This window comes from Epinephelus lanceolatus, chromosome 12, assembly GCF_041903045.1.
Source record: "Epinephelus lanceolatus isolate andai-2023 chromosome 12, ASM4190304v1, whole genome shotgun sequence".
In the NCBI taxonomy this organism is placed as follows: Eukaryota; Metazoa; Chordata; class Actinopteri; order Perciformes; family Serranidae; genus Epinephelus; species Epinephelus lanceolatus.
In genome coordinates, this window is record NC_135745.1 from 32,734,284 (window position 1) to 32,759,385 (window position 25,102).

At 40.8% G+C, this 25,102-nt stretch overlaps 3 protein-coding genes across 4 annotated transcripts; all 3 read left to right on the forward strand.

Annotated features, from left to right (window-relative positions):
• Nucleotides 1–5,371: 5,371 nt before the first annotated feature.
• LOC144465103 (complement C1q-like protein 2) lies at nucleotides 5,372–17,015 on the forward strand. 2 transcript variants are annotated; one of them, XM_078173282.1, is made up of 3 exons: nucleotides 5,372–6,056; nucleotides 9,932–10,054; nucleotides 16,398–17,015. In XM_078173282.1, the coding sequence occupies exons 1-3, from the start codon at nucleotides 5,888–5,890 to the stop codon at nucleotides 16,676–16,678; spliced, it is 573 nt and encodes a 190-aa protein (XP_078029408.1). In that variant the 5' UTR covers nucleotides 5,372–5,887; the 3' UTR covers nucleotides 16,679–17,015. The 2 variants fall into 2 exon arrangements, with proteins under 2 accessions (XP_078029408.1, XP_078029407.1); XM_078173281.1 differs by lacking the exon at nucleotides 16,398–17,015 and adding an exon at nucleotides 10,138–10,755.
• A 2,929-nt stretch (nucleotides 17,016–19,944) lies between these two features.
• On the forward strand, nucleotides 19,945–21,383 carry LOC117272110 (complement C1q-like protein 2). Its single transcript, XM_033650864.2, has 3 exons — nucleotides 19,945–20,230; nucleotides 20,405–20,536; nucleotides 20,648–21,383. The coding sequence occupies exons 1-3, from the start codon at nucleotides 19,978–19,980 to the stop codon at nucleotides 20,926–20,928; spliced, it is 666 nt and encodes a 221-aa protein (XP_033506755.2). The 5' UTR covers nucleotides 19,945–19,977; the 3' UTR covers nucleotides 20,929–21,383.
• An 888-nt stretch (nucleotides 21,384–22,271) lies between these two features.
• LOC117271719 (cerebellin-4-like) lies at nucleotides 22,272–23,716 on the forward strand. The gene is made up of 3 exons (XM_033650073.2): nucleotides 22,272–22,565; nucleotides 22,738–22,866; nucleotides 22,979–23,716. The coding sequence occupies exons 1-3, from the start codon at nucleotides 22,313–22,315 to the stop codon at nucleotides 23,257–23,259; spliced, it is 663 nt and encodes a 220-aa protein (XP_033505964.2). The 5' UTR covers nucleotides 22,272–22,312; the 3' UTR covers nucleotides 23,260–23,716.
• Nucleotides 23,717–25,102: the final 1,386 nt, after the last annotated feature.

The following is a 25,102-nucleotide window of genomic DNA, read 5'->3' on the forward strand; positions in this document are numbered from 1 at the left end:
TGCTTCACACCAGAAATGAATTCATGATTGCATATCATTTTTGCTATGAATCATATGTTGTGTTTTTCCTTTTCCTCATCATCAGGTAAAATATTCACCAAAGAACCATGAACACATTTAACTTCATCACACAAATTGACAAGATCATCAAGTGCACACTGTACCTTTATTTTGTCATTGTTTTGCATAAGCACATGCATTTTTTCTCTTAAATTACCTGCTTTGTTTGGGAACTGCCCATTGGTCCGACAGCCCATTGGTTCGACATCCCATTGTTCCGACCATATTAAACTCATTGTTCCGAAGTCCGTTCCGAAATCATCACGATGCCCTGTGGTTAAGGTCTGGTTAGGTTTAGGCACAAAAACCACTTGGTTAGGGTCAGGAAAAGATCATGGTGTGGGTTAAAATGAAAAAGAAAGTGACAAACACATAAGCCCTGAGCCTGCTCTGCCTCAAGCCGGTCACGGCACAACATACGCCCGCTGCGAGCCGTTCAGCACCGCGGACAGTCGGACTAATGGGATGTCGAACCAATGGGCTGTCGAACCAATGACATGGACCCCTTTGTTTAGCTTAGCTTTCCTAGTAGCTTGCAACCTTTCACACTTTTCAGCAAAAGCCTTAGCAGTCATTTTTACAACACGTTTTTCTTTGTCCTTTTGCGTACCAATGACACCAGTATTAATGTTCATCTCAGCCAATTGCGCAATAGCCTCAGCAGGCTTGTCCACCGTTTCACGCATATCCATAATGATTTTCCCCACACGCGCAAAGTTAATGAAGTTTATTGTCCTCCCCCTTTGACCACCAATGCACTGGATTTACACCCCGATTGTATGTAGCGAACAAGTGTACACACAAACATGAATGGCCATTTATAACTTTGTAGCACTACTACTCACGTTGGGCGCCATGATGAGCCCGGTGAATGACTCCCGAACTGCCGCTGTGTGAAGATCGGCTCCTGATGTCCTCAGGCTGGCGTGGCTCGGCTCCAAACAAAGAAAAGTGCTGTGGCTAACAGCATTAGCAGGTGTCGACGTCCTCTGACCGGTCCCCCGGTGTCCTCTCACCGACAGCTGACTGTAAACAGGTGGGCTCAGGTAGGTACAATGCCCATCAGCTGGAAACTAGCCTGGTTCCAGACCATAGACCCCGCCCACTCAACTGAGTAGGCTTGCATCTCTGGTCTGGCATACTGCAATGAATTTGTGATTTATCTCGTCCAAACAATGGACGGACCAATGAACGCCGGGGGTTGGGCGGGTCTAGCGATTAGCCAATCAATCAATCAGCTGTACGCCGGTGGGTAACTGGTGAGGATAGCAACAATGGCGACCGCTACAGATCCTACAGACCACATTAACGATGTTATCGAGGTATTTCGCCACTACTCGCGTTTATGGAGGACCAAATTAAGAAAGCTGCTAAACTGGATTTAACGACGATGCAGCTGGGCGTGCACGACAACGGAGACACTTTAAACGGGCAATGCTCGCTTGTTTTCGGCACCCCCGAGGCATGAATACTAATGACGTCAGATTCTGGGTGAGTCGTTGATCTCTACTAATTGGTTAGGGAAAAAATCAAATTCCCTCCCCCTTGTAAATCACCTTCAATGGAGGCAATGTCAGACTGAACGTTCTGGGAGCTTAAGTCTGACACTCAGGCTAGCTGGAAACTGCTCCGTTGTCTGTGACATCTCTTGCCGCCTGGTAATGAAGCTCTTCTGGCATCATTTAGCAAAACTTAATCGACGCGCTTGCTACCGTACGACTATAACTTGTGTCTAATGAAACGAACAGAGTCTGGCTATGCGTCTTCATTGGATGCTTTCTTTATTTCTCACCGTCTCCAGGATCTTCAATAACGTGCAAGAATCCATTAACTGCAGATAAAGTCCATATTTATTTCACCAAACAAACAAGAAAACGTGACGGAGCGGAGCGGTCGAAAAACTGTGTGCTCCTCCGTCTAGCAACACCTGACACCTGTCAGAAAGTTCCTACCTATGTAGGAAGTTACACCCAACACAATGAGGACCCCTGCTGGCTCAATTTGGTGCTTACATACATTCACATAAAAATGGCCCCTACACTCACTAAAAAGTCCCCACAGTTAAAAAGGCAATGCACAAAGTTAAAATGCCTGGATAAATGAGTATGGAGGGTACTTAGCTGCAAGAGGGGTGCATCGCGACCACACCCCTCTATTATCCCACGTTGCTTCCCCTCCAATCCAGTCGACAGCGAGGCTTATTCTCCCCGGTCGTGTTGTCCCGCTTCGCGTGTCACTTCTCAGGCCTGGCACCACGTCCCCGCTTAGTGTCCTGCTAGCTTCCTGGAGGTTCTCGTACGGCAGTGGTGATCCCCTTTCCGCTGGTCTGCTCCGAGTCGCCTCTCCCGCTGCGTGGTGTCTCTGTCGCTGCGTGGTGTCTCTCTGCGTGGCATCTCCCCTGTTGTCTGCTCTGCCGCTGCTTAAACCATTTTGTCAGAGGCTGCTGCACACCTGGCGTCAATGCTGCTGATTGTTGCTGGAGGACGTGAGCAGTTCAGGGCCAGTTGGATAAAAACTACTGTAACCCACTAAAAAACAATTACACAACAAAATTAAAAACAAACACAGCACTCTATTAAAAACTGACCCAGTCACATACAGCCAATTCTAGTTGCAGTCCACTTAGTTTTTCTCTGGAAACATTTCGTTAAAGCAAATAATGAAATGATAACAGAAACTGGGATGGTGCATGTATTTGAACAGGATGTTTCTGCACTGTGCACAGGAGCTTTTTTAAGGGGAGTCTTCACATACGAAAAGAAAACTTACTACCAACACAATGAGCCAGGTGACTGTACTATTTGTTATAGGAGTGACGTAAATCAGTAGGGAATAGCTCAGTGCGCAAGGTGTGTGCGCGGGGGGGGGGATGCTTGCCACCTGTTGAACAAAAAGTGTAGGGAGTTAACCCCGAAGACGATCAGACACTTCGGCCCTGGAGCAGCCTAGTAAGTCTCCCCTGTGCCTCCCAGCCACGGTTCGGACGCTGAGCCAGGAAAGGTTAACATATTGTTACACTACATTTTAGCCAATTCTTTCTATCTTCACAACAGAATAAGTTCCAACGACTTCCAAGAGACCGTTCGGCAATGGCCTTGTACATGGGGCGCCTGCTCTACCACGAAGCCACTGACACCCCTTAAATTAGTACTTCTGTTACAAAGGTAACGTGGTGTATGTGACAGATGCACTGCCAACCCTAAGGGTACACGCATCATGTGCTGTGTGTAGGGCATCAGTGCTGAAGGGGGCACCATAACAGCCTATTATGATCATCATCCATCATCATACATATTGCATTAACTCTCTCAGTTTGTGAGGTCATTTTTAGGTTATTATCACAGTTCACTTCTGCTGAGAGAAGTTTTTTGACACTTAAGCTTAAAACATATCTGCGCATACAGTACAGGCCAAAAGTTTGGACACACCTTCTCATTCAATGCGTTTTCTTTATTTTCATGACTATTTACATTGTAGATTCTCACTGAAGGCATCAAAACTATGAATGAACACATGTGGAGTTATGTACTTAACAAAAAAAGGTGAAATAACTGAAAACATGTTTTATATTCTAGTTTCTTCAAAATAGCCACCCTTTGCTCTGATTACTGCTTTGCACACTCTTGGCATTCTCTCCATGAGCTTCAAGAGGTAGTCACCTGAAATGGTTTTCCAACAGTCTTGAAGGAGTTCCCAGAGGTGTTTAGCACTTGTTGGCTCCTTTGCCTTCACTCTGCGGTCCAGCTCACCCCAAACCATCTCGACTGGGTTCAGGTCCGGTGACTGTGGAGGCCAGGTCATCTGCCGCAGCACTCCATCACCCTCCTTCTTGGTCAAATAGCCCTTACACAGCCTGGAGGTGTGTTTGGGGTCATTGTCCTGTTGAAAAATAAATGATCGTCCAACTAAACACAAACCGGATGGGATGGCAAGTCGCTGCAGGATGCTGTGGTAGCCATGCTGGTTCAGTGTGCCTTCAGTTTTGAATAAATCCCCAACAGTGTCACCAGCAAAACACCCCCACACCATCACACCTCCTCCTCTGTGCTTCACAGTGGGAACCAGGCATGTGGAATCCATCCGTTCACCTTTTCTGCGTCTCACAAAGACACGGCGGTTGGAACCAAAGATCTCAAATTTGGACTCATCAGACCAAAGCACAGATTTCCACTGGTCTAATGTCCATTCCTTGTGTTTCTTGGCCCAAACAAATCTCTTCTGCTTGTTGCCTCTCCTTAGCAGTGGTTTCCTAGCAGCTATTTGACCATGAAGGCCAGATTTGCGCAGTCTCCTCTTAACAGTTGTTCTAGAGATGTGTCTGCTGCTAGAACTCTGTGTGGCATTCATCTGGTCTCTGATCTGAGCTGCTGTTAACTTGCGATTTCTGAGGCTGGTGACTGGGATGAACTTATCCTCAGAAGCAGAGGTGACTCTTGGTCTTCCTTTCCTGGGTCGGTCCTCATGTGTGCCAGTTTCGTTGTAGCGCTTGATGGTTTTTGCGACTCCACTTGGGGACACATTTGAAGTTGTTGCAATTTTCCGGACTGACTGACCTTCATTTCTTAAAGTAATGATGGCCACTCGTTTTTCTTTAGTTAGCTGATTGGTTCTTGCCATAATATGAATTTTAACAGTTGTCCAATAGGGCTGTCGGCTGTGTATTAACCTGACTTCTGCACAACACAACTGATGGTCCCAACCCCACTGATAAAGCAAGAAATTCCACTAATTAACCCTGATAAGGCACACCTGTGAAGTGGAAACCATTTCAGGTGACTACCTCTTGAAGCTCATGGAGAGAATGCCAAGAGTGTGCAAAGCAGTAATCAGAGCAAAGGGTGGCTATTTTGAAGAAACTAGAATATAAAAAATGTTTTCAGTTATTTCATCTTTTTTTGTTAAGTACATAACTCCACATGTGTTCATTCATAGTTTTGATGCCTTCAGTGAGAATCTACAATGTAAATAGTCATGAAAATAAAGAAAACGCATTGAATGAGAAGGTGTGTCCAAACTTTTGGCCTGTACTGTATATGCAGAGTTTATAAAGTTTTGTGACTTTTCTTCTGTTATGTGTGAGCATAACAACAGAGTAATTATGTTTAGGGCACAAAAATGGCCAGCAGCAGCCCTGGACAGATGTCATAAGTCACATCACATGTCAGTAGCGTAGCATACTACACACACTAGCATACTATGCCATGTTGTTAAAAGCAGTCAACATTGACTTTGGCCACAAATACTGGTCTCCTGGGTGAAAGTCTGTGCTTGTTCGATCCAACCCACGCAACACACACCAACAGGAACACACATCACTCATTCACAGGCCTAAGCACTTCTGCTCCTCTACATTTCAAGGTGAAATATTGTTCTTCTAATTTCACTGCGATCATGGAAATATTATTGACTGGGCCTGCCGCAGAGGCTAAAGGGCCCAAAGTGTGAGTGGGACCCACCCTAAAAAATTAAGATTTGATATACAAAACGTACAAAGAGCTAAAATATGATGTTTTGTTATAAAATACACAGCTTGAACAATTTCAATGCTGGACTTATGCTTCTGACATTTATTATTTGTACAGTGTGGCTCTACTACTTTTACCTCAGTGATGGACCAGAATACTTACTCCACCTCTTTTTTGTTGTAATAGGTCAACAAAAAAAAATGAATACAGTTTCTAAGGAAGATCTCGTGGCACCTTGAGAAACAGGTTTTTTATCCTGCTAAATGCAAAGTCATGTCCGCCTCGACATTGTATATAAAGCAACTAGCTGGTCAAATAAAACATAACTGCTCATCACCCATTCAAGACAAACAGAAGAGAAGATGAAGACCTCAGTGGCTACGCTGGCTTTATGCCTCCTCTGCCTGCCTGTGGCCGAGGCTGTCCACACTCATATCCTAGACCATTCCTGTGACCACAGGATTCAAGACCTGGTGACCAGAGTGACAAAAGCTGAAAAACAACTTGAGCTTCTGAAGCAAGAGAATGCAGGTAATAACACTAAGATATTTTTTCTCCTTTAATTTTCGTGTCGTATCTTTTTCAGAAAGAGACCTGAGAACAAGAAACATTCTTAATCAGACAACCACACAACCAGCTTACAAAATCAACACCAAAAAAGCCAGATATATTCCATACAGGAAGCCCAACTTGATTTTTAATTTCTGAGTCAAAAGTCAAATATAAATCTTTGTTTTTATAAGATTTTATTTACTTTTTCAAGTATATACAACATACAAAACAACAAAAACAAAGACCCGCAATCTTATCGACAAATACAACAAAACAAAACAAACCACAACACACATATCAGATAGACAAGCCCAACATCAGTATCTTTATGAATGATCAAGTTAAATAACTTAAATTCCATTCCTCTCTATCGAGTATCACCATCCTTTCCCAACTGAAATATCCACAACAGTACTGTCCTTTAAATTATTATGTCCTGTATTATTCATGTTTTTACAATTAAACCAAACATTGACAAAAGTAAACAATAATCAATTAACAAGACAAAAAAAAAATCTATGTTTAAATATAAAGCGCTTATTGTTTTTATATACCCAAGGCTTGTATTACTTCTCCCCATATGATTTCAAATTGAGTTAATTTGTTATTTTCAATGGCTATTGTCTTTTCCATGTTCAAATAATAACACATCTCTTTTTTTCCAGTGTAATAACGTAGGAGGGTATGTGGATTTCCAATGTTTAAGTATCAATTTCTTCAATACAATTGATGAGAAAAGAATAATCCATCTCTGTGGGTACCTCACTGTATCTTGTAACATATCTTAAAATATACAGGCTGATGGATTGAAATTAAAGTTCACCCCCAGTACTTCTGATAACCAATATTCCATATCAAACCAGACCTTATTACTTTTGCTACAGTCCCAAAAAGCATGAATCAATGTATCAATGTAAGTCTCATTTAAAACAGTTCCCCGATATACTACTATCATATTTATAAACTTTATCTCTTGTACAGTAGGTTCTGGACATTATTGCATGTATTGGATTAAACGCAATTTTTCATTAGCCATAATACCTGTTGTTAAATTCCAACATTCCCTCCATCTTAAATTAATATAATTTCTTTTTAGATCTTGGTTCCATGAATGTATTCTAGTTTGCAAAGTGTCTACAGAATAGGATTTCTGCAGGATTGTATAAACTTTACCTGTTAATTTATTACCAGTTTCTGAATCAAATATAATTTCTTCCAGATTGCTCTCCAAATGCAGGTAAATCAAAAGTTTGAAATAGACTTCTAAGTTGCATGTATCTAAAGAACTCCACAGTAGACAGATCAAATTTGTTTTGCATGTCTTTCCAGGAGCTAAATTTGTTACCAGTCATTAAATCATTAAGTTTCTATCCCTCTATCCTTCCATGTAGACCAGCTTAATGGTCAGTTTAAATTTCTTACTATAAAATTGACAGAACTAATGTTGGCATCCTTTGAAAATATATAAGTAAAAAGATTTTGAGGATAAACTTGTGCATTTTCAAAATGAATCCATTGTTCTGCTATTGTATTTTTGACTACATGTCGTAGATAAAATGCTTGAGTGGCAAGATGATATAATTCTAAATCTGGGAGATTAAAACCGCCTTCTGACTGTGGAAGGTGTAAAACCTTCCTTTTAAGTCTATGATTTTTGTTTGCCCATATGAAGTCTGTAATAATGGAATAAGCTTTTTTAAAGAATACTTTCAGTGGGGTAATTGGTACTGTCGAAAATAGAAATAGGAATTTTGGAAGCCACGTCACTTTAAATACATTGATTCTTCCCATTAAGTTTATAGGAAGATTCATTCATTTACTCAATTCAGATTTCATATTATTGAGTGATGAAATAAAATTTTCTTTATATATCTGTTGCTTGTTGTCACTTATTACACATCCTAAATATTTAATACTTGTGGTGCACTTAAATGATTGTTTTAAATCTTGTGATATGTTTTTATGCTTCCCTACAACTATTATTTCTGTTTTTCCCATATTAATTCTGTAACCTGAGACTGATAAATATTCAGAAATAATTTTAAGCAAAGGAGGTATAGACTTTTCAACATTGGTTAAATACAACAAAAGATCATCTGCAAATAAGTTAATTTTATACTGTTGTTTTCCTATATTAACACCTGTAACTTCTGGATTTTGGTCTATAGGTCTATAGTCTGAAGGGGACTCTCCAGACTTACCTGGTTTTAATATAACAGAGATTGTAGTTTGATACATAGATCTAGGAAGGACTGGATTTTTTGACATGTTTCTTGTCATTTGAATGAATAAGGGAGCCAATTTGCTCCAAAAAGTTGAGTAAAATTCAACAGGAAATCCGTCCATTCCTGGTGCTTTCTTGAGTGCAAATGTTTTAATTGTTTGTATTATTTCAGCCTTGGATATTTTAATTGCTCTTTTTTATCTTGAGGGAGTTGTTTTAATTGTATTGTGTCTAAGAAAGAACTTGGATCTGATAAATGTTTATTTTCTGATTTATATAGATTTACAGAGAAGGATTTAAAAGTGTCATTAATAAGTTTGTTTTTCCTGATCAATGCATTTGAATCCTTATCTTTCAAAATTATAGTTGATTTGGCTTGTATCTGTTTTATTAAAGCTGCTAAGTGCTTACCCGGTTTATTTGCCATTAAATAAAAAGCTTTATTTGAATTAAATCTGTAGTTATTGGCCCGCTTTACCAGTAATAATTCATAATCTTGTTTGAGTTCAGACAATTTACCCTCACACTCTTGTAAAGATTTTTTATGGGACTTGTCCACTGAGTTTAAGGAGGTTCATTTATTGTGGTATGCATGCCATCTCTTTCAAGCTACAACTGAAGAAAAAATCTGAGGTGTTTTGGTAAGTAACTACTGGATCAAATAGGACTCTATATCCGCTTTCCTCTTTCTCAGTTGTACCTGCCTGCCCTCTTGTGGACAGACAGGATATAGCAGCTATATCCAAGAATACATTCAGTTAATTCCTCATATTAAGCCTGAAGAGCCTGAAGTTTGATGAATTTAGATTTGTAGATTACTATATATGTTTTTGTCCAGAAAAGAAACAGAAGATGAAAGTGGATGTGTGTATGCGTGCGCGCACACACACACACACACACACACACACACACACACACACACACACTCATTCACAGGCCCAAGTGTACAAGTATATAGGCTGAAAATGGAGATTAGATGTTGGGTGAATGTGTGGGAGCTGACAGCACCTCTGTGTGTCTGCCATGTCCTCCCACTCAATGTGAGAAGCAGAGCATTTAGTCTATTTCAGTCTGTGGATAGTGAGGTCTTTTCTTCACTGTTACCTCCAAGACCATAATGACTCATCCACACTTGTACACAGTCTGACTCCTGCAGGCAGCAAGGCAACACTTCTAGAAAAATCTGACCTCAAAGTGGAAGGCCACTGCCGTCAATCACGTGCAAATACCTTCACTCACCCTCAAAGATCGGCATGTGTCACGTTTTACTGTGGCAAATATGTGTCTGTATCATGCTGTCTTATCTTTCTTGTGTCCTTCTACATCGTTATTGTTTTATATCTTTTTTTTCCTGTTCTTATCTTAGTGCTACCATGAGGTGCCACCATTAAAGTAATAAAGGAATAAATGCTAAAGTTCAGAAAACAATATTAAAAAAACCCCCCTCTTACTCAAAGTGATAAGTGGTTAGATAGGAAAATGTTTTTTCTGGTCCATCAGAGATGAAGAAAACAGCCTTTTATTTTGTATATTTTAAAGGGTATCTCCTGGATATAAAGCACAGTGGGGAGAGCTGACCAACACAAACACAATATTATAATAACTCCTCATTTTCATGTGATCTCTCAAGGTAAGCGGGTGGCGTTTGGAGCAACTCTCGGCAATGTTGGAAATGTTGGACCTTTTAATGCTGCGATCACACTGATCTACAAGAATGTGTTCACAAACACAGGCGCATACAACCCTGCAACAGGTAAAGTTACTACTATATATATTAATAAAGTCTTTGACTCTAGATAAAATGGTGATGTTACTCTCTTTGTTGATCATCCTCAGGTATTTTCACTGCTCCAGTCAGAGGAGTCTATTACTTCAGCTTCTCTGGACATCACCAATCCACTAGAACAATGGGGCTGCAACTGATGAAGAATGGAGTGCACATGGTGTCTGTGTGGAACCATGCGGCTGGAAACCGCCATGAGACAGCAACCAATGGCATGACTCTACAGCTTGAAGTGGGAGACCATGTGTACATGAGACTCTGGGTACACACCTGGATTTTTGATAATGATAATAACCACAGCACCTTCATTGGTCATTTGTTGTTCCCTCTGTGAGAGCAATAAAGTTCAAAGACGGCCTTAAGGAGAGGTCAGCCACATGACTCATATATTATTGTTGCAGGTGGTGGTAATGATAAAGATACAAATCAAATAATCAATAGCATGGGATGAACAGTTACTCAAAATATTCATGTGTGTTTAAAGCTTCATTGATCAGCTTTAAGCCTCTAATAGGCAGCAGCCACTCTGTCATCTTCTCTGTTAGCAACTTTAAAAAATGTGACAATGAAAATATAATGCATGTTAAGAGGAATCCCTGTCATAATTGTGTCCATTGAAAACTGTATATCCATTGATATGAATCATTAAATCATTAAAATCACTCATGAAATGCAAACAGTCATGTCCTCTTCATTATCATTTTGATATGAGCTACAATCATGACATACCGTAAGTGTTACTAAAATGCAAAACCACAGTTTGTATTTTCACTTGTTTATTCCGAAACAATTAAGTTGACATTTTGAGGAAAAACACTTATTTGCCTTCTAAGATGGGAGCACAAACAAACATACCAACAAAATAACCTAATTGGACGAGCCCTCATTTCTATTCATCTCTATTCATTCTCCAAATTCGATCACTTTGTCTGTTTTCTGTTGGCACCACATAACATGATACTGGAGAATGATCTGAAATAACAATTTCATGAATTTTTGAGCCCAGTATATTATTGAGTGCAGATCTTGAAATGAAAATGTAGTCAGTTCTTGAATAACTTTTCTTGCTTTGCAAATAATACGTATAATCTTTTGTTGTTGGGAATAATAATCTCCATGCATCCTCCAAATTGTTTGATGAAATAAATTTTTTCAGCCTATTTGGAGGGTCTTTAAAACTTCCTTTTTTAAAACTATGCCGGTCGAGTTTATTGAATGCATGATTAAGATCCCCTCCTAGAATTATAGTCCCTGTCTGAGTGTTATCTAATATGTTCTGAATTTTATCTAGAAATATTAAATTTGCTCCTGGAGGTACATACAAAGCTATTAATGTAACCATATAAAGCACAAGTTAAAACAAGAAAACGGCCATCTTGGTCTTTATGTAATGATATCAGTGAAAAATGTATATTTTTATTGATCAAAATACCTACTCCCCCACTGTTGCTGCAGTAGGTGGCACTGTAAGCCTCTCCCACCCAATCTCTCTTTAAATATTCAATTTCACCCTTTTAAAATTTTTCCCTGTTTATGTTGTTGATTTTTGCAGTAATTGTTTTCATCTATTTATTGTTTTTATTTAATTTCCTCTATACTACATTTATTGTTAGTACCCCAATAAATCTATGCAGATTCCTCGTATGTGAAAACCTCCTTGGAAAGAAACCAGACTGTGACTCTGAACATGAGTCAGATTCAAGTGGCAACCTCTGAGGCTGAAAAACAAAGCCAAAAACTGCAGTTCATCAAATGGCCACTTGAGCCTGGCTCCAAAACACATTAAATTTCCACAGAGTCCCATGTTTAAAAAGCCCAATTTTCTAATATCTGTTAAAATTCTACTGAGGCTCGAAAGCTACACATATTTAAGGGCGGGAGTGCTGGAGTGACAGGCTGTCTGTGAGGTGTCACACACTCTGTGAGTCAGATCTACCCCTTGCTCATCCAACAGCTGCACCCTCACATCCAACTTTGGTCACTGCTAGTTCCAGAAAAACCAAGATGGCGACAGTCAAAATGCCAAACTTGAGTCGTCAAAGTGGCAGTCGACAAACCAACTGGTGATGTCAAGGTAGTTGTCATAGTAGTCTGTAGTCAGATCTGGGTTGGGATAAAGCCAAAAGAATTTAAAAATGGTATCATTTGCATTTGCTTAAATGTGTGAGAGATCTTTATGTGTATAATGATTCCTCTCACCTAATTTCCACAATCACCACCTCATGGGTCAGAGTTTCCCTAAATGTATGCACATTTCTTCGTAAAGTCTTTCTTTATGAATCCCACTTTATGCTTAGAAAGTGGTGTACGCACATTTCAAGCCCTTTTTTGTGCGTACACAATGGTTATAAATGAGGCCCCTGGTGATTTAAACCATTAGAGACACTGAATAAGGCACTTCACACACATTGTTTGTCCACTGAGTTTAAGGAGGTTCATTTATTGTGGTATGCATGCCATCTCTTTAGAGCTACAACTGAAGAAAAAATCTGAGGTGTTTTGGTAAGTAAATACTGGATCAAATAGGACTCTATACCCTCTTTCCTCTTTCTCAGTTGTACCTGCCTGCCCTCTTGTGGACAGACAGGATATAGCAGCTATATCCAAGAAAACATTCAGTTTTAAATCCTCATATTAGTTTTTCTTTACATGCAATTTTGAAAACAGGGCTCCTTTTTTCAAAATATTCACACAATTATCCAAACACCACACTCAATTTGCATAACTCCTAGATTGTTTGCAAAATGACACACTTCAGTCAAAACATATACACTTCAGTCAAACCATATACACATATTTATAAAAATGCTGTTTTGTTTTCATCTCACTAACACAGTCTTCAAATGATCAGACACTATTGCAGTCAGTTACACACTACAGTGATCAATACAAAATACATTTGTAAAAACCCCTATTTTAGGAAATAGCTGGTCTAGTGCTAGACCTTTTTGCCAGACATTTTTATGTAAGGGATAATTTAGATGACAAAAAGATATTGTCAAACCCACAACATTCTTCATGATTACTTTGAGGTACACAAATACAACGAACAAACACAACACTGATTGCACACTGCTGCAGACTGAAAATATTTATTTCTTACCATACTCAGTTATAGTAACAGATCAACAATGAAAATCAGAACAAAATAGTAGTTTTTCTTACTACTGTAAAGTGTAGACAAATAAAAATTCCTCTATTGGGTTTAGGAATGGGGAGTATGGTGGAAGGTATAAGACTGCAAATTCAGGGTGCTCATGGAACCAGATCGATGGAAAGATACATTGTCCCAAACGACAATGTACTGCATGTGGTCCACTTGGTTTACAGTAAGCACCTGTGTGCTTCCACACCAGGTGGATGTGATTATCCAATTCGTTCATTAGTGTGGTCGTTGGCAAGCAGGTGCTTTGTAATGAGAAGGAAGTAACCTCACAATCCTTATCTGTGTCTAAGGTGTGATAATGCATGTAGAGTTTTGCAAATCACTGTGTGTAATGTTTTGCAAAATGTGTGAAGCTGAGTCTGTGCTTATTGTTGTGCAACTATGGACAGGTGTTTTGCTTCTTGAGTGTAAAGCGCTGTTAATTGTGTGAAAATTTTCATTTTAGTGCGTAATCAACTGTAAAAAACTGTAAGCCTCAAGAGCCTGAAGTCTGATGAAGTTAGATTTGTAGATTACTATATATGTTTTTGTCCAGAAAAGAAACAGAAGCCTTTCAAAAACAATCATGAAGATAAAAGTGGATGCATGTATGCACACACACACACACACACACACACACACACACACACACACTCATTCACAGGCCCAAGTGTACGAGTATATAGGCTGAAAATGGAGATTAGATGTTGGGTGAATGTGTGGGAGCTGACAGCACCTCTGTGTGTCTGCCATGTCCTCCCACTCAATGTGAGAAGCAGAGCATTTAGTCTATTTCAGTCTGTGGATAGTGAGGTCTTTTCTTCACTGTTACCTCCAAGACCATAGTGACTCATCCACAGTCTGACTCCTGCAGGCAGCAAGGCAACGCTTCTAGAAAAATCTGACCTCAAAGTGGAAGGCCACTGCCGTCAATCACGTGCAAATGCCTTCACTCACCCTCAAAGATCGGCATGTGTCACGTTTTACTGTGGCAAATATGTGTCTGTATCATGCTGTCTTATCTTTCTTGTGTCCTTCTACATCGTTATTGTTTTATATCTTGTTTTTCTGTTCTTATCTTAGAGCTACCATGTTAGATAGATAAGATAAGATCTTTATTGTCTTCCTTAGAATAAATTTGTTTTGGACCTTGAGGTGCCACCATTAAAGTAATAAAAGAATAAATGTTCAGAAAACAATATTAAAAAAAACCTTCCTCTTACCCAAAGTGATAAGTGGTTAGATAGGAAAAATGTTTGTTCTGGTCCATCAGAGATGAAGAAAACAGCCTTTTATTTTGTATATTTTAAAGGGTATCTCCTGGATATAAAGCACAGTGGGGAGAGCTGACCAACACAAACACAATATTATAATAACTCCTCATTTTCATGTGATCTCTCAAGGTAAGCGGGTGGCGTTTGGAGCAAACACAGGCGCATACAACCCTTCGACAGGTAAACTTACTACTATATACAGTACAGGCCAAAAGTTTGGACACACCTTCTCATTCAATGCGTTTTCTTTATTTTCATGACTATTTACATTGTAGATTCTCACTGAAGGCATCAAAACTATGAATGAACACATGTGGAGTTATGTACTTAAGAAAAAAAGGTGAAATAACTGAAAACATGTTTTATATTCTAGTTTCTTCAAAATAGCCACCCTTTGCTCTGATTACTGCTTTGCACACTCTTGGCATTCTCCCGATGAGCTTCAAGAGGTAGTCACCTGAAATGGTTTTCCAACAGTCTTGAAGGAGTTCCCAGAGGTGTTTAGCACTTGTTGGCCCCTTTGCCTTCACTCTGCGGTCCAGCTCACCCCAAACCATCTCGATTGGGTTCAGGTCCGGTGACTGTGGAGGCCAGGTCATCTGCCACAGCACTCCATCACTCTCCTTCTTGGTCAAATAGCCCTTACACAGCCTGGAGGTGTGTTTGGGGTCATTGTCCTGTTGAAAAATAAATGATCGTCCAACTAAACGCAAACCGGATGGGATGGCATGTCGCTGCAGGATGCTGTGGTAGCCATGCTGGTTCAGTGTGCCTTCAATTTTGAATAAATCCCCAACAGTGTCACCAGCAAAACACCCCCACACCATCACACCTCCTCCTCCGTGCTTCACAGTGGGAACCAGGCATGTGGAATCCATCTGTTCACCTTTTCTGCGTCTCACAAAGACACGGCGGTTGGAACCAAAGATCTCAAATTTGGACTCATCAGACCAAAGCACAGATTTCCACTGGTCTAATGTCCATTCCTTGTGTTTCTTGGCCCAAACAAATCTCTTCTGCTTGTTGCCTCTCCTTAGCAGTGGCTTCCTAGCAGCTATTTGACCATGAAGGCCTGATTCGCGCAGTCTCCTCTTAACAGTTGTTCTAGAGATGGGTCTGCTGCTAGAACTCTGTGTGGCATTCATCTGGTCTCTGATCTGAGCTGCTGTTAACTTGCGATTTCTGAGGCTGGTGACTGGGATGAACTTATCCTCAGAAGCAGAGGTGACTCTTGGTCTTCCTTTCCTGGGTCGGTCCTCATGTGTGCCAGTTTCGTTGTAGCGCTTGATGGTTTTTGCGACTCCACTTGGGGACACATTTAAAGTTTTTGGAATTTTCCAGACTGACTGACCTTCATTTCTTAAAGTAATGATGGCCACTCATTTTTCTTTAGTTAGCTGATTGGTTCTTGCCATAATATGAATTTTAACAGTTGTCCAATAGGGCTGTCGGCTGTGTATTAACCTGACTTCTGCACAACACAACTGATGGTCCCAACCCCATTGATAAAGCAAGAAATTCCACTAATTAACCCTGATAAGGCACACCTGTGAAGTGGAAACCATTTCAGGTGACTACCTCTTGAAGCTCATGGAGAGAATGCCAAGAGTGTGCAAAGCAGTAATCAGAGCAAAGGGTGGCTATTTTGAAGAAACTAGAATATAAAACATGTTTTCAGTTATTTCACCTTTTTTTGTTAAGTACATAACTCCACATGTGTTCATTCATAGTTTTGATGCCTTCAGTGAGAATCTACAATGTAAATAGTCATGAAAATAAAGAAAACGCATTGAATGAGAAGGTGTGTCCAAACTTTTGGCCTGTACTGTATATTAATAAAGTCTTTGACTCTAGATAAAATGGTGATGTTACTCTCTTTGTTGACCATCCTCAGGTATTTTCACTGCTCCAGTCAGAGGAATCTATTACTTCAGCTTCTCCGGACATCACCAATCCACTAGAACAATGGCGCTGCATCTGATGAAGAATGGAGTACACATGGTGTCTGTGTGGAACCATGCGGCTGGAAACCGCCATGAGACAGCAACCAATGGCATGACTCTACAGCTTGAAGTGGGAGACCATGTGTACATGAGACTCTGGGTACACACCTGGATTTTTGACAATGATGTGAAGCTCAGCACCTTCATTGGTCATTTGTTGTTCTCTCTGTGAGATCAATAAAGTTCAAAGTAGGCCTTAAGGAGAGGTCAGCCACATGACTCATATATTATTGTTGCAGGTGGTGGTAATGATAAAGATACAAATCAAATAATCAATAGCATGGGATGAACAGTTACTCAAAATATTCATGTGTGTTTAAAGCTTCATTGATCAGCTTTAAGCCTCTAATAGGCAGCAGCCACTCTGTCATCTTCTCTGTTAGCAACTTTAAAAAATGTGACAATGAAAATATAATGCATGTTAAGAGGAATCCCTGTCATAATTGTGTCCATTGAAAACTGTATATCCATTGATATGAATCATTAAATCATTAAAATCACTCATGAAATGCAAACAGTCATGTCCTCTTCATTATCATTTTGATATGAGCTACAATCATGACATACCGTAAGTGTTGCTCAAATGCAAAACCACAGTTTGTATTTTCACTTGTTTATTCCGAAACAATTAAGTTGACATTTTGAGAAGAACACTTATTTGCCTTCTAAGATGGGAGCACAAACAGACATACCAACAAAATAACCTAATTGGCCGAGCCCTCATTTGTCACCTGAGGTAGCAGCACAAACCAAAATGCGCCAAATCAACACACAGTCTTCATCTTGCCAACATGGTGAGTCTGATCCTGAACAAGCCCCCTCTTGTTACACCCTGAATCAAAGGCTGTGACACAAAGGGAGACCAGACGACTACAGAAAAAGGTAATAGAATTTTTTACTCTACAAAAGCAGAAATGAATAAAACAACACCAAAGTAACCAAAGACTGTTGTCAGGCAGCCTGGAGAGAGGTGATCTCCCCCAGAGAGAAGGAGGGCCTGATGTAAGAGAACACACTGGGCCCAGGTGTGGCTCATTCAGATGATGACCCTCCTTTCAGCTCCAGAACAGCACACAGGAAAAGGGACACTTAGGCCTTGTTTGGTTTGCCAACCCAAATTTTTTTTTTTTTTTTTGGCACATCCAGATTTTATCCAGATTTATGTCAGGAAAGAGGTGGTTTGAAACAATTTCTACAGATGTGTCTCAGTCCAGATGCTCTGGCCGCTCAAATGGGATTTCAGAGTGTCACTTTGAACAACAACATCAAATCTAGAGTGCGGGAAGAGCTGAACAGATCCGTGCTGCTACTAGCAGAGCAATAAAAAAAAAAAAAAAAAAAGGTTGTAGTGCAAAATGACGGACCTTCATCTCATCATCACCAACACCTACATTACTATGTAGTTACTGATGCCTATGTTGTAACCGTAGCAGCCCATGCAGAAAGGTTTTTCATGTATGAACACACATATCAGATCTCATACCTGTAAATAACAGAGTGGACAGTCTAGCTTCAAGATCTGATTCAAGAAAAACAAATCTGATTTGCCTGCAGTTTGAACATAGCCTTCGTGCACGGGGGGAGGATGGTCATACTCCAAAGGTAATAGCTGTCAGTATGGTCAATGTTTAATTGTACTGATGTACTTAGTATTTTCATGGGAACTGCTGACAATAAGGACATACAGAAATATTAAGCCTGCCTTGTCTTTTAAGTGAAGAAAAACATTGAAAATTGTCGATATTGTAGATTGTAGATTGTGGCTATGGCAGTCGCCAAAGCAAAAACCCGGGTGTGGGAGGAGTTCAGGGAGGCTGCGAAAAGAATTCTCGATTGGCCTTAAAGAAGTTCTGCAAACCATGAGATGACTCAGTAAAGCAAACCAGGGGTTGTCTGTGTGTTCAACAGGGAAGGTGAACTGCTCACCTGGACTAGGGATATTGTCGAGAGGTGGAAAGAGCATTTTGAGGAACTCCTGAACCCAAGCAACACGTCCTCTGCGGAGGAGGTAGAGTCTGAAGACTCGGAGGAAGCCTCACCTGTTTCCCTGGCAGAGGTTGCTGAGGTAGTCAAAAAGATCCTCAGAGGTGGGGTGCCAGGTGTGAATGAGATTTGTCTTGAGATGCGGAGGGCTCTGGACATTGCTAGGCTGTCTTGACTGACACACCTTTTCAGTGTTGCGTAGAAGTCAGGTACAGTGCCAATGCAGACTGGGCTGGTGGTTCCCATTTTAAAAAAGGGAACCAAAGGGTGTGCTCCAATTATCAGGCTGTCACACTGCTCAGCCCCCCTGGGACAGTTCATGCCAGGGTGCTAGAGAGGAGACTCTGACTGATTGTCAAACCTCAGATTCGGGAGGAGCAATGCTGATTCTGTCCTGGCCATGGAACAATGAAACAGCTCTTTAGTCTGTCTTGAAAGGCTGCCGGACGGGTCATGGGAGTTTTGTGGACTTGGAGAAGGCTTACGACCACATCCCCCAGGGAGTCCTGTGGGAGATACTGCAGGAACCTGAAGTATTGGGGTCATTGCTACGAGATATCTGGTCTTTGTATGAGCAAAGTGAGAGCTGTGTCTGCATACTCAGAACAAAGTCTCAGCACAAAACAGTTTCATTGGGTGTCGGCCTCCACCAGGGTTGTCCTTTGTCTTGATTCTGTTTGCGATTTCGACGGACAGGATCTCAAAGTGCAGCCATGAGGATGAGAGTGTGAGTGGAGACCTCAGCATTGCATCTCTGCTGTTTGCAGATGATGTGGTTCTGTTGGCTTCATCAGACCGTGACCTCCAGCACCCAGTGGGGGAGTTTGCAGCCGAGTGTGAAATGGTTGGGATGAGAGTCAATACCTCCAAATCTAAGGCCACAGTTCTCTGCTGGAAAACAAAATTAGTTTCCCCCATAGGGTTGTTGGGCTCAGCCTCGGAGATAGGTCATGGAGCTCAGATATCCTGAGGGAACTCAGAGTAGAGCTGCTGCTCTTTCGTATCAAAAGGAACCACTTGAGGTGGTTTGGGCTTTTGATAAGGATGCCTCCTGGACGCCTCCTGTTAGAGGTTTTCTGGGCACGTCTCACAGGCAGGAGGCCCTGAGGTAGACCTGGAACACACTGGAGGGATTATATTTGTCATCTGGCCTGGAACCCGTTGGGATCCCCCAGGAGGAGCTAGAAGACATTGCTGGGAAGAGGGACATCTAGAATACCTTGCTCAGCTTGCTGCATCCACAACCTGGCTCTGGATAAGTGGATGAAAATGGATGAAATCTATGGTTTTGTTGACCAAGGGTGATAAAACAATAACCAACAACACCTTTGGCCTGCTACTTACTTATCATTGATAAGAGTTTGTTTTTTTGTCCTGAAGCAGAAGAAAACACCCTTTGCCTTTCTGATAAATTCAAGGTTATTTCCTTCATCGTATGGTATATAAAGCATCGTGAGGAGAGCTGATCAAGACAGACAGAAGTGAAAGATGAAGACCTCCGTGGCTGTGTTGACTTTATCCCTCCTCTACCTTGGCATGGCTGAGGTGCAGCAGCTGGATCACCGAGCAGAAGAGGGCAATAGCACAGAGATTCCTACTATCAAGCCAGCTTGTCTGTGTGCTGGTGACATAACAGGGAGCCAGAAAAACTCTTGCCAACTTGTTGTCATGTTAAGAGAGCTGGAGGCCAAACTGAAAAACACTGAGAAACACTTAGAGGATCTGAGGGGAGAGGTCCAAGGTGAGAACATACAGTAACTAAACTATAGGTTTTAAGTATGTCTTGGGGTATGTATCATTTCCCATGTTTTCAGTGTGGTTCAGGTTTAGTTGACTTTAAATGCAAATGGGAAAAGTATGCTTTAAAAAAACAGACAAAAACAAAACTTTATAATAACTCTTTGATCCCATGTAGCCTCTCAAGGTAAGCGGGTGGCATTTGGAGCATCTATCAGCAGTGTTGGAACTATTGGACCTTTTAATGTTGAGATCACACTGACCTACAAGAATGTGTTCACAAACACAGGCTCATACAACCCTGCAACAGGTAAAGTTACCATAATGATGTGTATTCATACATGAATGGATTAATTTGGTAAATAAATACTGTCTGGATACTACTCAAACAGTTGGAACTTTCTTTGTTGACCATCCTCAGGTATTTTCACTGCTCCAGTCAGAGGAATCTATTACTTCAGCTTCTCTGGACATAATGTATCATCTAGACCAATGGGGTTGCGCCTGATGAAAAATGGAGTGCAAATGGTTACTGTGTACAACCATGTGGCTGGAAACCGCTATGAGACAGCAACCAATGGCATGACTCTACAGCTTGAAGTGGGAGACCAGGTGTACATGAAACTCCGGGCAAACACCTGGATTTTTGACAATGGTAATAACCACAGCACCTTCATTGGTCATTTGTTGTTCCCTCTGTGAGAGCAATAAAGTTCAAAGTAGGCCTTAAGGAGAGTTCAGCCACATGACTCAGACCATGACTGTGTTAATACAGGTGGTGGTAATGTTACAATATGAAATGGAGAGTCAAATCAAATAATCAATAACATGGGATGAACAATATTCAGGGGACAGTTACTCATTTTTTGTGTGTGTTTAAAGCTTCATTGATCAGTTTTAGGCCTCTAATAGGCAGCAGCCACTCTGTCATCTTCTCTGTTAGCTGTTTGCTGCCAGGCAGATAGTGTGGAGTGGGTTTATCTTTATTGCTGGAAGTGTTAATGATCGTAGCTCAGAAAACTTTAAAAAATGTAACAATGACAAAATAATGTATGTTAAGAGGAATCCCTGTCATATCTGTGTTTACTGAAAACTGTATATTCATTGATATGTTTGCCTTTGTAATGTGTTTTATTAATAAAGCTACTCTGACTCCAGCCTGACAAACACTGTCATCATTACAAAAATGCAAACAGGCATTTCCTTTTCATTCTCATTTGATATGAGCTGAAATCATGGCATGCTGTAAGTGCAATGCAAATGCAAAACCACACATCGCATTCTCACTTATTTATTCCTAAATAATTAGTTTGACATTTTGAGAAATGCACTTATTTGTCTCCTTACTTGGGTGACAAGGTTGTGTGTTGAGTACAGATCTAGAGCTAGAAGTGATTAGCTTAGCTTAAAGACTGGGAAAAGGGGAAACAGTTAGCGCCGCTTAGCCCAAAGTCCAAAGGTAACACAAGTACAAGAAGTAGTTACAGCACTTGACTCCTTGTAAATCTAAACCTTGTCATTTTTACATTTCTGTTTGAGAACTAATTAAGCACAGGAGATACAACCTGTTCATCTTTGCGTTTTATAGATGCTAGTGGGCTAATCAGTGAGAATGATGCAAAGTAAAGAACAGTGCCTGTGTTAATTGTATTGAAGTCACTCAGTGTAACAGTGTGGCTCATTGATGGTTTTCAAATAGTGTTTGGACAACGATGGTTGTCTGTTGCACAGAGGAATAAAAGACAATAGTTGTCAATAGATTCAGTTCATTGCTGATGTCAGTCGCCTCATGGGGATTGCTCACAATAACAAAAATATAAAGTTTTGCAGCTTACCTTATCTTTTAAGTGAACAAAAGAAGACTGTTAATACATATCTATGGGCTTGTTGACCAAGGGTGATAAAACAATAATCCAAAACATGCCAGATACTTACCTATCATATTCTTGATAAGACTTCTTTTGTTCCGGTCCATCACAACAGAAAAAACAGCCTTTGTTTTCTGCTGAATTCAAGGTTATTTCCTTCATCGTATGGTATATAAAGCATCGTGAGGAGAGCTGATCAAGACAGACAGAAGTGAAAGATGAAGACCTCCGTGGCTGTGTTGACTTTATCCCTCCTCTACCTTGGCATGGCTGAGGTGCAGCAGCGGGATCACCGAGCAGAAGAGGGCAATAGCACAGAGATTCCTACTATCAAGCCAGCTTGTCTGTGTGCTGGTGACATAACAGGGAGCCAGAAAAACTCTTGCCAACTTGTTGTCATGTTAAGAGAGCTGGAGGCCAAACTGAAAAACACTGAGAAACACTTAGAGGATCTGAGGGGAGAGGTCCAAGGTGAGAACATACAGTAACTAAACTATAGGTTTTAAGTATGTCTTGGGGTATGTATCATTTCCCATGTTTTCAGTGTGGTTCAGGTTTAGTTGACTTTAAATGCAAATGGGAAAAGTATGCTTTAAAAAAACCAGACAAAAAAACTTTATAATAACTCTTCGATTTCATGTAGCCTGTCGAGGTAAGGTGGCATTTGGAGCAACTATCGGCAATGTTGGAAATGTTGGACCTTTTAATGTTGCAACCACAGTGACCTACAAGAATGTGTTCGCAAACACAGGCTCATACAACCCTGCAACAGGTAAAGTTACCATAATGATGTGCATTCGCACATGAATGGATTAATTTGGTAAATAAATACTGTCTGGATACAACAGAAATCAGATGTAACTCTCTTTGTTGATCATCCTCAGGTATTTTCACTGCTCCAGTCAGAGGAATCTATTACTTCAGCTTCTCCGGACATCACCAATCCACTAGAACAATGGCGCTGCAACTGATGAAGAATGGAGTACACATGGTGTCTGTGTGGAACCATGCGGCTGGAAACCACCACGAGACAGTAACCAATGGCATGACTCTACAGCTTGAAGTGGGAGACCATGTGTACGTGAGACTCCTGGGAAACACCTGGGTTTATGACAACAGTGATAACCACAGCACCTTCACTGGTCATTTGTTGTTCCCTCTGTGAGATCAATAAAGTTCAAAGTAGGCCTTAAGGAGAGGTCAGCCACATGACTCAGACCATGGCTGTGTTAATACAGGTGGTGGTAATGTTACAATATGAAATGGAGAGTCAAATCAAATAATCAATAACATGGGATGAACAATATTCAGGGTGACAATTACTCATTTTTTTGTGTGTGTTTAAAGCTTCATTGATCAGTTTTAGGCCTCTAATAGGCAGCAGCCACTCTGTCATCTTCTCTGTTAGCTGTTTGCTGCCGGGCAGATAGTGTGGAGTGGGTTTATCTTTATTGCTGGAAGTGTTAATGATCGTAGCTCAGAAAACTTTAAAAAATGTAACAATGACAAAATAATGCATGTTAAGAGGAATCCCTGTCATATCTGTGTTTACTGAAAACTGTATATTCATTGATATGTTTGCCTTTGTAATGTGTTTTAATAATAAAGCTACTCTGACTCCAGCCTGACAAAATGCTGCTTTCATTAAAAACATGAAAACTGCAATTTTATTTTCATTTCATATGAGCTAAAATCATGACACAATTGTGATTCAAAGGCAAAAACCACAGTTTGCATTTTAACTGATTTACTCTTGAGCTTTGACAAAAAAAAAGAAAAAGGGAAAAAAGCTAGTTTGGCACAATGTCTGAAATAATCTGAAATAATATGGTTAGAATTCAGTTCAATTCAATTTTATTTCTAAAGCCCAATATTAAATATTAATATAAACCAAAAAATTAACTCATTGTTTTAAGGACGGGGGTGTTACAGCTGTATGTGTTCTGTGCTGCTGTCCCTTTTCCCTCCATTGTACATCTGCCCAGGTGTACTGCATTACTTAATGACCTCCTGGTATGGAGGAGGTGCTTAAGAGCTCCTGTGCCAGCAGCAGAGGAGAGAGGCCTCTGGTCCTGCTGCTGTTAATAAATCCCATGGATCTAAGTCTTTTAAGGTGTCTTACATGGTTATTTTTGGTCAGTGGTGGCGTTCTGTTCGTCCCATAGGGCCACCAAAGGGTGGGGCGTAACAATGCTCATATTCTTTTTTAGTGGGACTGACTCAAAGTCGCCCAGTGCGACAGTGTGTTGTATAGTACCAAGAGAACTGGACCCAAAAGCTTGACTCACACAGCTGTTCAGTTTAAAGTGGATTTATTTTCAATAAGGCAAGAAGAGGTGTCTTGGGTTGATCCAGGGCACTCGGGGAAACAGGGCGGAGCAGAGCTGGAAACAGGCAGGCAAACAGGTGACCGGTGAGTGTGGATCTAAGGCACAGAAAAACACAGTTCAAGCAAAAAGTTTGTTAGCATCGCAAGGTAGACTGAACGATCTGGCAGAGAGTGGACTGCAGAGCCTGCTTATTTGTACTGCTGGGGTTGATTAGTGGATGGCTTTCAGGTGAGCAGGCAGATTGGCAGCAGGACTGATGAGAGCCACACACAGACACAGAGAGAGGCAAACAGGGAACCACAAGAAACAAAGAGGAGGGGGAAAAAAGCTGACACATGAGGAATGAAGGACAGGCACAGACTATGCCCTATTGCATAGAGGAGTAAATGACATCAGGCTCTGGCTGCAGAGACATTAGATATGAGTAGTATTAATTAATTTTTGATGTACATCAATCAGCCAAAACATTAAAACCACCTACAGGTGAAGTGAATAATATTAATAATTTTATTACAATGCAATGTTCTGCTGGGAAAACTTAGATCCTGGCATTCATGTGGTTGTCATCTGACGCACTCCACCCACCCAAACACTGTGTCAGACCAAGTGCACCCATCATGGTAGCAGCACTCCTCAATGGCAGTGGTTCACTAGCAGGACAACGCGCCGTGCCACACC

Excerpts from the sequence above, each read along its gene's own strand:
- LOC144465103 (XM_078173282.1), top strand. The coding sequence starts at position 5,888 with ATGAAGACCTCAGTGGCTACGCTGGCTTTATGCCTCCTCTGCCTGCCT. Across the intron at positions 6,057-9,931 it reads TCTGAAGCAAGAGAATGCAG|GTAAGCGGGTGGCGTTTGGA; the intron begins GTAATAACACTA and ends TGATCTCTCAAG. Across the intron at positions 10,055-16,397 it reads CGCATACAACCCTGCAACAG|GTATTTTCACTGCTCCAGTC; the intron begins GTAAAGTTACTA and ends GACCATCCTCAG.
- LOC117272110 (XM_033650864.2), top strand. The coding sequence starts at position 19,978 with ATGAAGACCTCCGTGGCTGTGTTGACTTTATCCCTCCTCTACCTTGGC. Across the intron at positions 20,231-20,404 it reads TCTGAGGGGAGAGGTCCAAG|CCTCTCAAGGTAAGCGGGTG; the intron begins GTGAGAACATAC and ends GATCCCATGTAG. Across the intron at positions 20,537-20,647 it reads CTCATACAACCCTGCAACAG|GTATTTTCACTGCTCCAGTC; the intron begins GTAAAGTTACCA and ends GACCATCCTCAG.
- LOC117271719 (XM_033650073.2), top strand. The coding sequence starts at position 22,313 with ATGAAGACCTCCGTGGCTGTGTTGACTTTATCCCTCCTCTACCTTGGC. Across the intron at positions 22,566-22,737 it reads TCTGAGGGGAGAGGTCCAAG|CCTGTCGAGGTAAGGTGGCA; the intron begins GTGAGAACATAC and ends GATTTCATGTAG. Across the intron at positions 22,867-22,978 it reads CTCATACAACCCTGCAACAG|GTATTTTCACTGCTCCAGTC; the intron begins GTAAAGTTACCA and ends GATCATCCTCAG.